The following is a 14,074-nucleotide window of genomic DNA, read 5'->3' on the forward strand; positions in this document are numbered from 1 at the left end:
GCTGTGTACCAGGGTTTATTCTAAAAGCTGGGGGCTCACAGTGAAAAACATATGTCTAATCACAGGGAACTGGTTACATTGAGTATCCATGATAGAATGTTAGCTCTAACTAAAAAAAACCAAAAACAACAGATGAGTAAGGATATTAAATTACATCAAAAGAAATCCATGAAGTAATGTACTTAGTAAAGTGGGTGTAGTAAAATTCTGTTATTTTTGATGTTCTGCACCCCTTCCTTTTTTGGAGACCCTTTCTTTTGGGAAATTTCCACTGCCTCATCCCATAGGATGTGGGGATGGAGCTGTCAATCAGCCTCTCTCTCCATTCTCTACATGAAACTAGTATTTTTACATCTATATAAATCAGTTACCTGGACTCTCAAATTTGGTTTGGTCTTTAGTAGGGAACCTGAAGATTTCGTGGTATATCAAGTAATTGGCCAAAATTTTCAATGAATGTTGTTGAAAAAATTTCTTTATTTCGCATTTTTGTGTCACTTGACACGTGAAGTGAGATCTTTGAAAATAGAGAAGATGACAAAGCTTGCTGAAGAACGGACCTTGGAAGGGCTGACAGATGGACTGAGCCTAACTTGAAAGCAGAATGATAAAAAGCCTGGCAGCCTAAAGTTTGTATTTATATTCACGACTTTGCTTGCATTTACTCTGCAAATTTGTTAGTGGAGATTTTAAGGAGTGTTGTGAATAGAAGAATGAATAATAAAATTTCTATAATTAAAATGTTGTGGCACTGGCAACCTCCTACAGCAGATGCATATCCATGCAAAATTCTTTCAGCAGGGGTGGCGCCTGTGGCTCAGTCAGTAAGGCGCCGGCCCCATATACCAAGGGTGACAGGTTCAAACCTGGCCCCGGCCAAACTGCAACCAAAAAATAGCCGGGCGTTGTGGCAGGCGCCTGTAGTCCCAGCTACTCGGGAGGCTGAGGCAAGAGAATCGCTTAAGCCCAGGAGTTGGAGGTTGCTGTGAGCTGTGTGAGGCCACGGCACTCTACCAAGGGCTGTAAAGTGAGACTCTGTCTCTACAAAAAAAAAAAAAAAAAAATTCTTTCAGCAAAGTCATAATAAATTGCTGCTCCTAAATTCGTGATTTAACATCCTGGTTATTGATTAATTGTGTGCTTTTCATCTGCAGTGAAATATTAATTCAAATATAGTACTCCAAGGTTGATGGAGAAATACCCTATACCCTGCTATAAAAAAAAATTCTAATAAACATATCAATCACTGTTGTTTTATAGCTAGTTCTAGAGTTTCATAAGGAAATACAAGTTGTATTTAATTATGCACATGTGGTGATTATCCACTCCATGAACTGGCTAATGCATTGTCTTTCCCATTGAGACTGCCTCTTCCCACTGTCAATCACAGCTTCTAATAGAACATAAACCGAATATAATTATGAGACTAAAAACCATTTATAAGACTCTCTGAATTCAGTTAAAACTTGAATATAAATGATATAGGCATAGCATAGTTCTTTGTGTTGTATGCTTAAAAGTTCTGTATTAATAGTGCTGTTAAATTTTCTATACTACAGTATTTCCTTCTTTTGTGAATATTTCTAAATATAAAGTGTAGTGTGTGGAGCAAGAAAATTTATGCATTGAATGATATAATAAAGAATAAAAATTATTTTAATTTAATATTCTGTGCATAATATTAAAAATAGGCTGGGTGTGGTGGCTCATGCCTGTAATCCCAGCACTTTGGGAGGCTGAGGCAGGAGGATTGCTTGAGGCCAGAGGTTCCAAACCAGCTTGCGCATCATAGCAGGGCTCCGTCTGTTAAAAAAAAATCCAAGTGTGAGGGTGCACTCCTGTAGTTCCAGAAAACTCAGGAGGCTCAGGTGGGAAAGTTGGTTGACCCAGGAGTTCAAGGCTGTAGTGAGGTATGATCGAGCCATTGTATTCCAGGTTTGGGTAATAGAGTGATACACCCCCCCTCCCCAATCTCTAAGCAAAACAAAACAAAAACATGATGTATTTTTCTTATAATTAACCTCACAATTTAAGATAGCTGTTACTGTACAAAATGTAGAGTGGTGTTTCTATTATAAAGAGGTAAAATACTTATCAGAGAGAAAATGACTTTTCAGAGTCCATAAATTAACCTTCCTATAGGAGATAGCAGTTAAACTTCTCTTTGAAATAACATTTTACAATATATCAGAGGTTATAGAATTAATATCAAAAAGTCAAAACAATCATGGCAATAGATCCCATGGGCAGTAGCAACCAAATCATCAAAATATCTCTGAATAAAATAAAATTTCAAGACTGATGTGAAGAAAAGAACAAAAATTTATTGTTGGAAATGAAAATAGAAAGAGAGATTTGACTAAATTAGGAGATATACTGAGTTCCAGGATAGAAAATTTCACTCTTATAAAGATTTAAATTTTCTCTGTATTAATCCATTAGTTTAATGTAGTCCTAATAAAAGTAAGTGATACTTTTGTGAAGATCTACCCAGTCATTCTCAAGTTCATCTGGAAAAGTAAACGTTTCAGGAACATCTCTCGTGTGAGCTCGCTGTTGTTAACGTATGGATTTCAAGTTGGTGTTGAGTACCTGTGACGCCTGTCTTTCCATTTGTGATACTTTACTCAGAAGTGTTCTGCAAATCCATCCGAGTTGTAACAAAGGAAACACAATCTCCATCTTTTCTTATGGTTGAATAGTATTCCATGGTATACATGGACCACAGTTTATTAATCCCTTCATGTGTTGGAGGGCAGATGGGTTTCCAGACCCTTGCAACTATAAATTAGGCTGCTATAAACCTCAGTTGAATCTGAAAGGGGGGGAGGTTAGTGGGGTCCTTCCAGCAGGAACACATAACACACTTCCTGTGCGAGGGATTTAGCTCCAATGTAGACTTCGCCTTACGATGTGAGCAAGGTGGCCTAATTGTATGTACCCTCATAGTTAGAATTATTGGAAAAAATAAAAATAAATTTTAAAAAATTTTGGAAAATATAATAAATAAGAGTAACTATAATGAAAAGTGACATCAAAGGGACAAGCCATGAAAGGAAAGGCTGATTTGCCTTAAAAGATTGTATGTGGGAAAAAATTGTAGCAAGAAAAACTAAAATGGAAATTATAATTAAAAATATTGTAACTTATGGAATATTTTATATAATATCATTTTAAAAAATAATATACTCCCCTTCCAGACACATGCTTGCAAGGCATAAATCTCATCTCTGTCTCTCTTCCTCTCTCCTTATCTTTAGAAAAACTGTGAAAGGAATTTTTAAAGTTAGTAGTATTTAGAGTTAATTGGTGGATTTGTGTGACTAATTTATTTGTATACTTCTCCACTTTTTGAATGCTCTACCTTTACAAGAAAAATAGTTTAAGAAAGTAGAATAATTCTGGGGGTGACCATTTAAAATAACTGAGTTGGGCTGAGCCTATTTCCGTGTTCATTTGCTTTTTCTTTTGTTTCTTAGGGTGAAGAAGGTGACCAAGGAGAACAGGGAGAAGTTGGAGCTCAAGGACCTCCAGTAAAGTATTTTTTAAAAAAATATTTAAACAGGATATGCAAATACTCATTTTTTCATGACTCTTGGGATATTTTCTATTTAGCACTTGGATGAATAGCATTACGTTATCACATTGTTTTCTAGTTTTCTGCCAAGCCAGCATTGGAAGATAACCAATTTTTCAAAATAAGAGAGAGTCCCCATTGTACATTCAAGGACCTTTTTAGCAGAAAAATTATACCTATAATTACATACATTTATTTACTCAATCTCAGGGCCAGGAAATCTAAAAGCAAATATTAAGCACGAGAGGCTGTTTTATATGGTCTGTGTTCTCTAACATTCTCACATGATATAATGAGAAAATTTTGTGTACTCTCCGTATACAGTAGGTGTCACATCCACGGGATTAATGCAGCTCATTCCAGTATGTAATCATCATAATTAAAACATTCTTCATTGCTCATAATAATATCCTTTCGTAAAAATGTGGTTCCCTATGCTTTAGCAGATTTCTGCAATAATATTCACAGTAAGGTAACTTGGGACATTAACATACTTCAATTTCAAATGTTTGTTAAATCAGAATTTACATTAGTTTTGTACTATGTGAAAATGGAAATGATACACTTTTTTCTGGTTAAAATGAGTAACATCAGTTATAGAAATAATAACTGCATAATATTCATTGAATATTGCAACTAGCAAAGATATAGACCAGGAAAAGTGAAGGCAAACACAAAGCCGCCCTTCACCTGCTCTGCTCTTCCCCATACGACTGGTCTTTTAAACAGGGTGCAGGGAGCTGTTCAGATTACTGTTTTGGGGAACCTATAGTTTAAGGAAAATTAAGCTAAAGACTCTGGAGGAAATGGTCCCTGCTTTTAAGCCATGTGAGAACTTTAATCTGTGGCATGCAGGATGTTTTTCCAGAAGCTTTCCTTCCTCGAGCCTTTCATATGAGACGGTAAGACCCAGACTCGATTTCACAGGTGGGAGATGGTGACACATGGTGTAAGAGACATATGCTTTTTTTTTTTTTTGATCTGATGTAAATATGGTCGGCTTTTAAAGTTACTTTTTAAAATCTATTCCCAAAGATTTTCAGAACAGGATTTTGCAAAGAACATTCTCGAAAGTGTTTTTGTGGATTAATGATCTATGTTGGGCGCTGCGAGGGTGTAGTGCTCCACCGGGGGAATGTCCTTAGTGCTTGCAGACCTTTTGTTCTCTGGGAATGGGTATGGTCAAATGTTTCTAAAAGTTTATATTTTCACTTTTAAAATATACATGCACAAATATAAAGCAATACACAGATTAAACAAAATATTCCTTGGAATATTTGTACAAAGCTCTGACCTTCAAAGCAGTCACACTCAAGAGACAATATGTGGTGTTCTCATATCACTGCTAGGGGCCCAATTTATTTTTAATTCTTTTTTTTTTTTTTTTAAGACAGAGCCTCAAGCTGTTGCCCTGGGTAGAGTGCTGTGGCATCATAGCTCATAGCAACCTCCAAATCCTGGGCTCAAGCGATTCTCCTGACTCTGCCTCCTAAGTAGCTGGGACTACAGGCGCTGGCCACACTGCCCAGCTATATTTTGGTTGCAGCTGTCATTGTTGTTTGGCAGGCCCGGGCTGAATTCGAACCCACCAGCTCAGGTGTATATGGCTGGTGCCTTAGCTGCTTGAGCCCCAGGCACTGAGCCAATCTTTTAAAACTTCTTTTTGTAAAATTATCTTTAGTGTCAGTAAATGAGCTGCACAAGAAAGAGCAGCTTTAATCTGACATGGCCACGTCTCACTTGACAGCCTAAGTGGCTATACCTTAAGCTGGATCATCCTGTGTCTTTGAATTTAAGGTCATTCCTGAGTAATCTACACAAGATCTGTGACTGACCTGGATGAATACTTGGTCATAAACTTGCTCCATTTTCTTCAAATGAGGAGATGGGGGAATGATTGACCTAGAGCTACTTTATCTTCAGCTGATGTAGATAGTGAGCAAGTTGTCTGCAAACAGCTATCCCACTTTCCTAATGGGCCATCCACTCAGAGCTTCCCCCAAGGGACTGCACAAGCTCAGCCTTACAGGATCCATTTCTGGAGAACTGCTGTGAAGCTAGAGAATCAGGAATGGCAACATTTTAGTACTGAAAGGGATCTTAGAAATCATGCCTACCACCTCAGTTTTAGGGGCACCCACTCCTGTGCCTGAAATGGGGTGGGATGAGTCCTACTGCCCCAACTTGGAATTCAGAAGGCCTTTTTATCATAGAAATGGTATAACGTACAGTGGTAACAAGTGATTGGTGGAGACTCCAGCCCCATTTCTAGCTCAGAAGCTTTTATGGGCTAGCCTGGTAACCTACTGCCTTTGAAGGCCTATGTGGGTGGGGAAAAATTATTCCAGGGTTTACAAATCATTTTACATGCCAAGGAGTTATAAGTCATGAAGGAGGTAGGAATGGCAGTTCTGTATATGGGTGAAGAGATAAGTCAAAATATGTAATAATAATTTCTCTTATGCTGATATTTACCGTTTTTGTCATGAGTGATTTTGCTAACTCCTGTTTTGTGTAAGTCTTCAGAACTTTATAGAAACATTTTGCCATCAGAAGAATTCCCCTTGGATTTCCTTTCTAAATTTGAAAAGTTTGTTCATATAAAGTGGCTAGGTATGAGTGTTAACCTTTGGTTATGATAAATCCTTCTGGATCAGCTTTTATGATGAACTTTCAAAAAAATGCGTGTTTAATTAAAATAATTCACATTTGTTTTTTACGTTTCCAGGGAGCTCAAGGTTTGAGAGGCATCACTGGCATAGTTGGGGATAAAGGGGAAAAAGTAAGATGATGATGACGATGCTATAATATCAACATGTGTTAAGTATTTAAATTTCGGCCGTTTAAAAATAACTTATCTTTAGCAACGTGACTTTTTATTTGATGCTCACATTTCTGTTGTAAGCACGAATAACAGGAGTGAGCAGTACACTTGATGCTTACATATTATATATTTTAAATGATCTTGAGTAAATTAGAATAAATGGGTTATTATGTTTTATCTGTTTATCATTATGGGTAGTTAGCACTGATTAACACTGAGGGTGCCCAGAGCGCCTCTGGGCAATTGAGGCAAAGACAGGGAAGGCAGAAAGGGAAAGGTGGGAGAAGTCAGGACACTCCTGGGGTACTAGGGCATCTGTAGGCCCCTGAAAATACACAGAGCATCTTTGTCTACTACCACTTCTGACCCTGCCCTTGTTCTCTTTAGAGCCTTGAAGGCTAATTTGTGTCAGTCCCACACAGCTGCATAGAGCTGTTCATTAACAATGCAATAACAATAAGTTGTACAATGTAGATGTTCAATAAATGAAATTAAATCTTTAATTTCTTTTTTTTTAAAAAGCTGCACATTTTTTGTGAATAAAAAGGTCTGGCTTACTTATATTTTTTTCTTTCAATTTAATTTTTTTTTTTTCAGGCTCTTTGCCTCATCTAAGTATTTCCATTCTGCCTGATTTCCTCTCCCTCCTCCTCTAGACTATTTTTTCCTAAAAAATTTATATCTGTAAAAACATATTCTTTCCTATTTCTATATTCATGTTAACCTTAAGTAATATTCAGTATGCATCTCTTGGTTTACAAAATAATAAACCCCATTTATTTTGAAGCTGCTGATGCCTAAGCCTTCACTTTTTCTGGATTTAAATCACCCACTAAAACACATGGCCCCTCACTTTGAAACCTATTTACTGTTCTTGATATGCTCCTTATTTGGGATATTTTTCTATTTGGTTGAAATTTCTCATTTCCCCTGATTTCTGTCAAATTGCCTAAAAGAAAAAAGGAAGAAAAAAATAAAGCTCTTCAAGCTCTTCTTGTGAACTCAGACCCATGGAGTGGTTACCTAGTAACAGCTGTTTGGGTCTGAGCTCACGCTGAACAGTCATGAGAAGAGAGAGAGTCGGCGAGTGCATCAAAGCCATTTCTACAATGCAAAGGCTGGCTCTGCTCTCATAATGCAAGGTGAATGATAAATTCAAGGTCCTTTTCATGTCTTCCAAATCTCCTCAGCCCTGGTGAATGCAAAATGCCTTCTGCTCTGTTCTGGTTCTCAGCGAGCCAAGAATTCCAAGGCTCTGTGGTACCACTGCCTCCGCTGTATTCTCTCATCCTACCTATGTCTGAACCTCCCATCAGAGATTTTCTAATTTTAATTCTTACTACAGATGCTGCCCACCTGGTTTTCTTGGCTTGACATCTATTCAGTATTCTTTTGGCTATTTTCCATCTGCTTTATCATCTCCCTTCCTCAACCTGGTTCATTAGCAGACTGTTCAGTTTTGTCCGTACACCTCCTTATCCACTTAGGAGATGAGAAAAAGATCCAAAAAAGGGGGGGCTGTATTTGGTGAGGTAGTATTTATACTACTAGAGAGAAGTGTACTTTCATTTCAAAATCACATTACAATTCTCATAATGAAAATAAAAGAGGTGATATGTACAGCCTGTAGCCAACTCAGAGATCATCCCAAGGTAATTGGATTTATCAAGCTCTGGGTAGTTCTTATGCTGTCACTTGGTAGGTTGGATCCACTGTTGAGAAATTAGGCTGAACCTCACATCTATCCAGGACAGGAGAGGGATGCTCAGGTCCTTACAACAATTCATCTGAATCACATGGCTGGACCTCTAGATCTTGGTGGGGGATCCAGGATCCTACAAGTCCCAACAGAGCTTGGAAGCTCTGTGGTTTCACCATTAATGAATTTCCATAGACATTTCCTGAGAACCCTGGAGGGAGGCTGGCAGACCTCCTCCTGTAGATTTACCCATCTATTGAATAAGTACCAATGTTCAGTTCATGTCCATAATGGAGAATGGAAGCAGAGGTTACTTAAAGTATCCAGAGTTGTATCAAAAATTATGTGTACGCACCAGTACTGTTACAGCGAGGATTAGATGGGAACTAGTGTTTTCATATCTGAGGTGTCTGAGTAAAAGCTTCTCAAGGCTTACCAACAAACAGAGTAATAAACACAAAACCTCCTTTCACCTGGCTACTAAATTTCTTTAGAAAGATGGATGTGCCCTTTAACAGACGTGGCTGATTTTAATTTTATTTCTTTGTCTTATTTTTATGCAGGGGGCTCGAGGCTTAGATGGAGAACTTGGGCCTCAGGGCCTTCCTGGTGCACCTGTAAGTGTTTTACTTTGGCAAAACCCAATGATAGATTTTTTTAGCAATGATATTTTTTTTGCTTTGTGTGTGTCTGTGTGTGTGAAAGTATCTTTTACGTGTGAATAATTAAAGTGAAAAATAGGGAAAAGTTTTTGTATTTTTACCTTTTTGAAATTGAGACAAACATCTTTCTTTCTTGCACACAGAGAAATGTTCTTCTGACTTGATTGTTTTTTCCATATAGGTCTAGTCAGATTGTTAAGCATTCCTGTTGACTTTGTTTTCCTTTAGCTTTGGCTGTCAGGATGCTTAGAGTCGCAGTAACTATTGCATTTCTAGTTCCTGGGAAGTTTTATCCTTTTGTATGGTGTCTGATTTTATCATTCCTTCTTTTGGTTGCCATAGATACAAGCATCATTATTATAGGCTCCCTGTATCATTTTTTGGGAAAGAAATGGATATAAAAGCCATCTATTAGTAATCATCTATACCATGTAAAAAATATAAGTAAACTCGAATCTCCAACTATCAAGGTCCTATGATCCTGTGGGAAAGATAGACTATAACTCAGGGATAAACTGGATAATTAAGTGGTAGAGCACGTGACAGGGTAACCCATGGAAGAGGACGTGAGAGGGAGGCTGGTGTGGGAGGCCAGCCTGGGCAGGAAAGGCAGCAAGGTGCAGGGGGGTCACAGTGGGTGGTGTTGGGGGTGTTAGTGCTTCCCAAGCACTGCCACTGCCTGGAGTGGAACATTTGTGTTGAGAAGATAACATTTGGTAAGATAAGATAAGGTTTGGTTGAGAAGATAAGGTTTGAACCACCTTATGGAGAATTTTAATGGCAATCTGAGCTACTTGAACTGATCTAGTACCAATAAAGAGCCATTTGAGGTTGCAGAGTTATTAAGCGATTCAACAAAAGCTGTATTTTAGGAAGACACTTCTTCTCATCTGTTACCACCTGTACCATGTATCAACATTAGTTGGATGATTTTGACAGAAACCATTAACAGTGACCTGGAAATTAAATAATACGGAGAAGAAATTGGCAACTAATCCAAACCTCAACCCACTATAACAGTTAATGAGTTTGGCTGATATGTGGATGTAGTTACTGATGTTGCTCCATGCAGCAGGGATCTTAATTTTATTATACAATGGTGCCCCCAAAATGTATACACATTTTAATTAAGGAAAAAAATGTATTAACATTGTAATACTCCATATATACCGATAACATGTTGTGTTGTATGTTGTAGCTTGTATCTTTTATAATTGTAGAAGTCAAATGTGATTTGCATATTAGAATTTTAATATAGTTTTCCCTTTCTTAAAATGTGTATACATTTTTTGGTACCCAATATATGTGTATATCTGAAGAGCACAGAAGCATTATGTGCTTAAAACAAAAGACACAGAAGTCTCAATTACCTCTATAGCAATATCTGTTTTTAAGACATCATTTTTATAAAAATATTTCTTAGAGCAATGGTTAGATAATGTGGATGATGCTTTCTAATTCTTCAAAAGTATTTCAGTAAGTACCTTTTGCTTATATTAACAACATTTAATTTTCATACAGGGGGATCAGGGACAGCGAGGGCCTCCAGGAGAAGCAGGTCCCAAGGGAGACAGAGTGAGTCAAATTAGTCTACAAGCATCCTCTTTCGCAGAGTGGCGTGGTGATTATGATCATCTCTTAGACATGTCCTCACTATTGTGGTAATTGAATATGTCTTGCCTGCCCTTTCTCTTCTCTCCTGCAGGGGGCTCAAGGTCCTAGAGGAATTCCTGGCCCCCCAGGGCCCAAAGGAGACACGGTAAGTCCAGAGCAGCCCTCAGTCATCAAGCACATCTTTCCAAGGTATCATTGACTTGTAATAAAACTTTGGAAAATAATGAAGGGAAGAAGAATGTAACTTTTCCCAAGAGACAGTGTATTTCTTTGTGTATCTTTAGGGTTTGGCCGGTGTGGATGGCCGTGATGGGATACCTGGAATGCCTGGAGCAAAGGTAGCTGTGTAATTTAGTAGTGCGAGAGTGAAGGAGGCTGTGCCTGCCCTGGCCAACTCAGCACAGGGTTTTCATTACTAAATTACCAGATTTATTTAGCCAGCTTCGGTTTTTTTCCTTCTTACGTTTTCCATCAAGTGTCAAATATAAATATTTACTAGAATAGTTATTTATTTGCTTGGTTTTAGGAACTCAGTAAAATTGTCTTGTTGATGAAATAGGCTGAATGAAATTGTGTATTTTGATTGAGTTTGTGTCCTGTGTTCCCCGATCCTCCTCCCCAAATTACTCATGTTATAAAAGTGCATGTAAGGTCAGCTGTTGGGGCACTCTTTTTACTTAGAGGTCTATGCTTCTCCCTTTCTTAAAAGAAATATGGCAGTTCATCAGGTTCAAGGATATGCTCCTCTATTTCTTAAAAGGAATACAGTAATTTCTACAGGTTCAAGGATATGAATTTTTTATTTTTTCAGGGTGAACCGGGGAAACCTGGGCCTCCTGGTGATGCAGGATTGCAGGGGTTACCAGTAAGTATTTGATGCTTTCAGTTTATTGATTTATATATTTATTTTAAAAACATGAATTTTGGGGAGAGACATGTTACATCCTGTGGTAAGTTCTGGAGAAGATATAATGTTTTACTTTTATATTTTTATAGTTTTTGAATAGTTATTTCTGTAATAATTATACATAATAAGCTTTAACTTTATGTTTTGTGTCCCTTTTCTCCTTTAGTTCACTCAGGCTTCCTTATATACATATATTTTTCATTAACCCTGAGCCATGGGCCAGTGTCATACACTTTGTTCCACTTTTAATAAGTTCCACAGTTCTCGTTTATCAGAGTTGAGCCACAGAAGAGTTGAGAGTATGCTCAGGGAACAATGTGAGATATATCATTTTTGGATTATGTGCCATTTCGAATCATTCAAATTGGCATTGCCCTGTAATATTAATGTGTCTGGAAGTTCATTTGGTTTGTGCCATATGTATCCTTGGCTTTTTGCAGTCAAATGTTCTACCCCTCAGCTATGCCTCCAGTACTCTTGGCTTTGTAGAGAGAAATGTTTCAAGTTAGTAAAGGGTACTTGGTAATATGAAGGATTGGCCTCCCCTCCCCAATCTTTTATGACATCTGACGCTTTTTAAGATAATCAGAGAATTTTAGGACTCCCTAAAATTCCTTTTGGTCCAGCATCCTCCTGTTCCATTTTTCTACCTTAAAGTCTGAGTCCTTATTTTATTGTTCAGCACATGAAACCAGTTTACATTCCTACAACCTCTGTCCTGCCCATTAGAGCCTCGTGTTGACCTAAAGATGGTACTAGAGTCTAATCTAGAAAACTTGCTTTGATTTAGAGGTAGGATTTGCTTTAAGGGTACTCAGCTGTAGCAAACCAGATGCAATGAAGTAATGTTCTACACTGCGGGTAGGTTTATGTAGCTGTCCAGAGTTTGGGGGGTAGGAAGCATCTCCCGCACATTCAAGCTTTGAGGTGTTCAGGTTCCCTCAGCTGCTAGGCGGTATGCAGCGGGCTTGGCAACTCACAAGTTGCCAGACGAGGTGATTAAACCCAGATTCTGTGTGCGTTCTTTTAGGGTGTACCCGGAATCCCTGGTGCCAAGGGTGTTGCCGGTGAAAAGGTAAAAGATTCAAATCTTTAAATTAAAATTTTCTTTATTCTTTTACCAGTAGATTTTGTTTGCAATTTTTAGTATTTCCAGACTGCCTTTTATTTGGCACTAGGGAAAAATCAAACAGTAAAAGCTGTAAGGCTTCAAATGCTAATTTTTTCCCCCTAGCTGCAGAAAAGAATACTTTGACAAAGTGTTGCTGATTAGACTTCCTTTATGAAAATGTCATCCTTTGCCAGTATAAGACAAATACAATTTTTATTGTGCCTTACCACTTAAAAATAAGGAAGCTATTATTAAGCCATAACACTTGTGGCAGTGAATATTAAGATGATTCAGTTTAAACTAAAAAAAAGAGTTTGTCATTTTGTTCACATAGTGATCAGCCAGTGCTTATCCATTCTTATACAGAGCTTAAGGGTGAGGAGTTAAAAACAATGGGTGGAAAAATTAAAGGGATGACATGTAGCTTTGCTTGAGAATAAAAGAGATAACACGTGAATAATGTAGAAATGGGTCACTATTTGAGGATGTGGCTACATCTCCCCAATGACAGTGGCCCACAGCATCTCGAGCAGCGACATTCCCTAATGCGTGGACCTTGAGAACTGATGGTGGAGGAGGCATCTCGAGACATAAGCTTCCCCTGGAGTTCGCTGGCAGGATTTTATTTCAACAGCACATCCTGTTCCCTCATGCCGACTTGATTCTTAATGACTTGAATAGTGGGTGTCAATGTGAAGTGAAAGAAAGTATATAGGAGATGGGAATGGTAAAGGGTGCATATATATTACTAATATTGTGAAGAAGGAAAAATCCTTGATTTTTGACCTTCAATATACTTCTTAGACTAGCAAACAGGATTAAAGGATTTTGATGTGTCTAGTAAGAAAGAGATTCTGTACCTTCCCACATTCTCAGTGTGGAATCTGTTGGTGTGAATGCCAGGGCTACAGAGAGACAGCCTTGTAGCCTTCAGGAAAAAGCTCGCTCCTACAGTGTTAAGAAAAGGGGGTAAGAAACAGACTACACAGCATGGGATGGTGTGTAGCAAAGTTCTTTATTTCGGGGATCTGATTTTATACACTTCTAGTCATGTACACACTTAATCTATCATCTGTTAGTTTCACCATTACCTCATTTTACCTATCTGAAATTAACTTGTAAGGAAATACCCTGTTACCACATCAACACAATCACTTCTGCAGTAAACATTCTTTTCTAGACACTGACTAATCTCTTGGGCAGATATCTAAAAAAAGATTACAAAGAAGAAAATAGTCACAGGGGAACAGAGTTGATAGAAGAATGCCTTCAAGTGTTCACTCAGTTTACCCAGCATGAAGTAACGACTGTGTTCTCCATAGGACAGAGCACTTATAGACCTCTGACAATATGTTTTTAACATACGTCAGCCCTCTGAGCCGTATCTCTGAGGAGGGGGCAGCATGCCCATTGACCTCATGCTTGATGGGGTGCACAACTTCAGAAAATTGGCTTGTGGAATTTTAACTCCAGGCAAGCCAGCTCTGTGCGTACCTCAGGGGGGCCCAGGTCCCTTAAGCCTCTGTAAGAATAGCAAGCCATTTTAAACTCACACTGAGTTCACTTTGTGTGCTTGATGTTGGATATGTTTATTTCTAAATATTATCCTACAGAATCAAGAAATAATACTATTTACATATAAGAAACACCTGGTCTGGGTGAGGCAGCTTACTAGGTATG

The 14,074-nt window shown here is 38.1% G+C and overlaps 1 protein-coding gene across 5 annotated transcripts in view; it reads left to right on the forward strand.

Moving 5' to 3' along the window:
* The window catches only part of COL9A1 (collagen type IX alpha 1 chain), an 86,989-nt gene that overhangs the window by 34,816 nt on the left and 38,099 nt on the right, over window positions 1–14,074 (forward strand). For all 5 annotated transcript variants that reach the window (XM_053603467.1, XM_053603470.1, XM_053603468.1 and 2 more), the window contains 8 exons: window positions 3,480–3,533; window positions 6,306–6,359; window positions 8,664–8,717; window positions 10,284–10,337; window positions 10,468–10,521; window positions 10,661–10,714; window positions 11,188–11,241; window positions 12,314–12,358. In XM_053603467.1, coding sequence (XP_053459442.1) covers window positions 3,480–3,533; window positions 6,306–6,359; window positions 8,664–8,717; window positions 10,284–10,337; window positions 10,468–10,521; window positions 10,661–10,714; window positions 11,188–11,241; window positions 12,314–12,358 — 423 coding nt within the window. The remainder of the gene's footprint in view (window positions 1–3,479; window positions 3,534–6,305; window positions 6,360–8,663; window positions 8,718–10,283; window positions 10,338–10,467; window positions 10,522–10,660; window positions 10,715–11,187; window positions 11,242–12,313; window positions 12,359–14,074) is intronic.

The sequence above is a fragment of the Nycticebus coucang genome, chromosome 9, assembly GCF_027406575.1.
Source record: "Nycticebus coucang isolate mNycCou1 chromosome 9, mNycCou1.pri, whole genome shotgun sequence".
Lineage (NCBI taxonomy): Eukaryota > Metazoa > Chordata > Mammalia > Primates > Lorisidae > Nycticebus > Nycticebus coucang.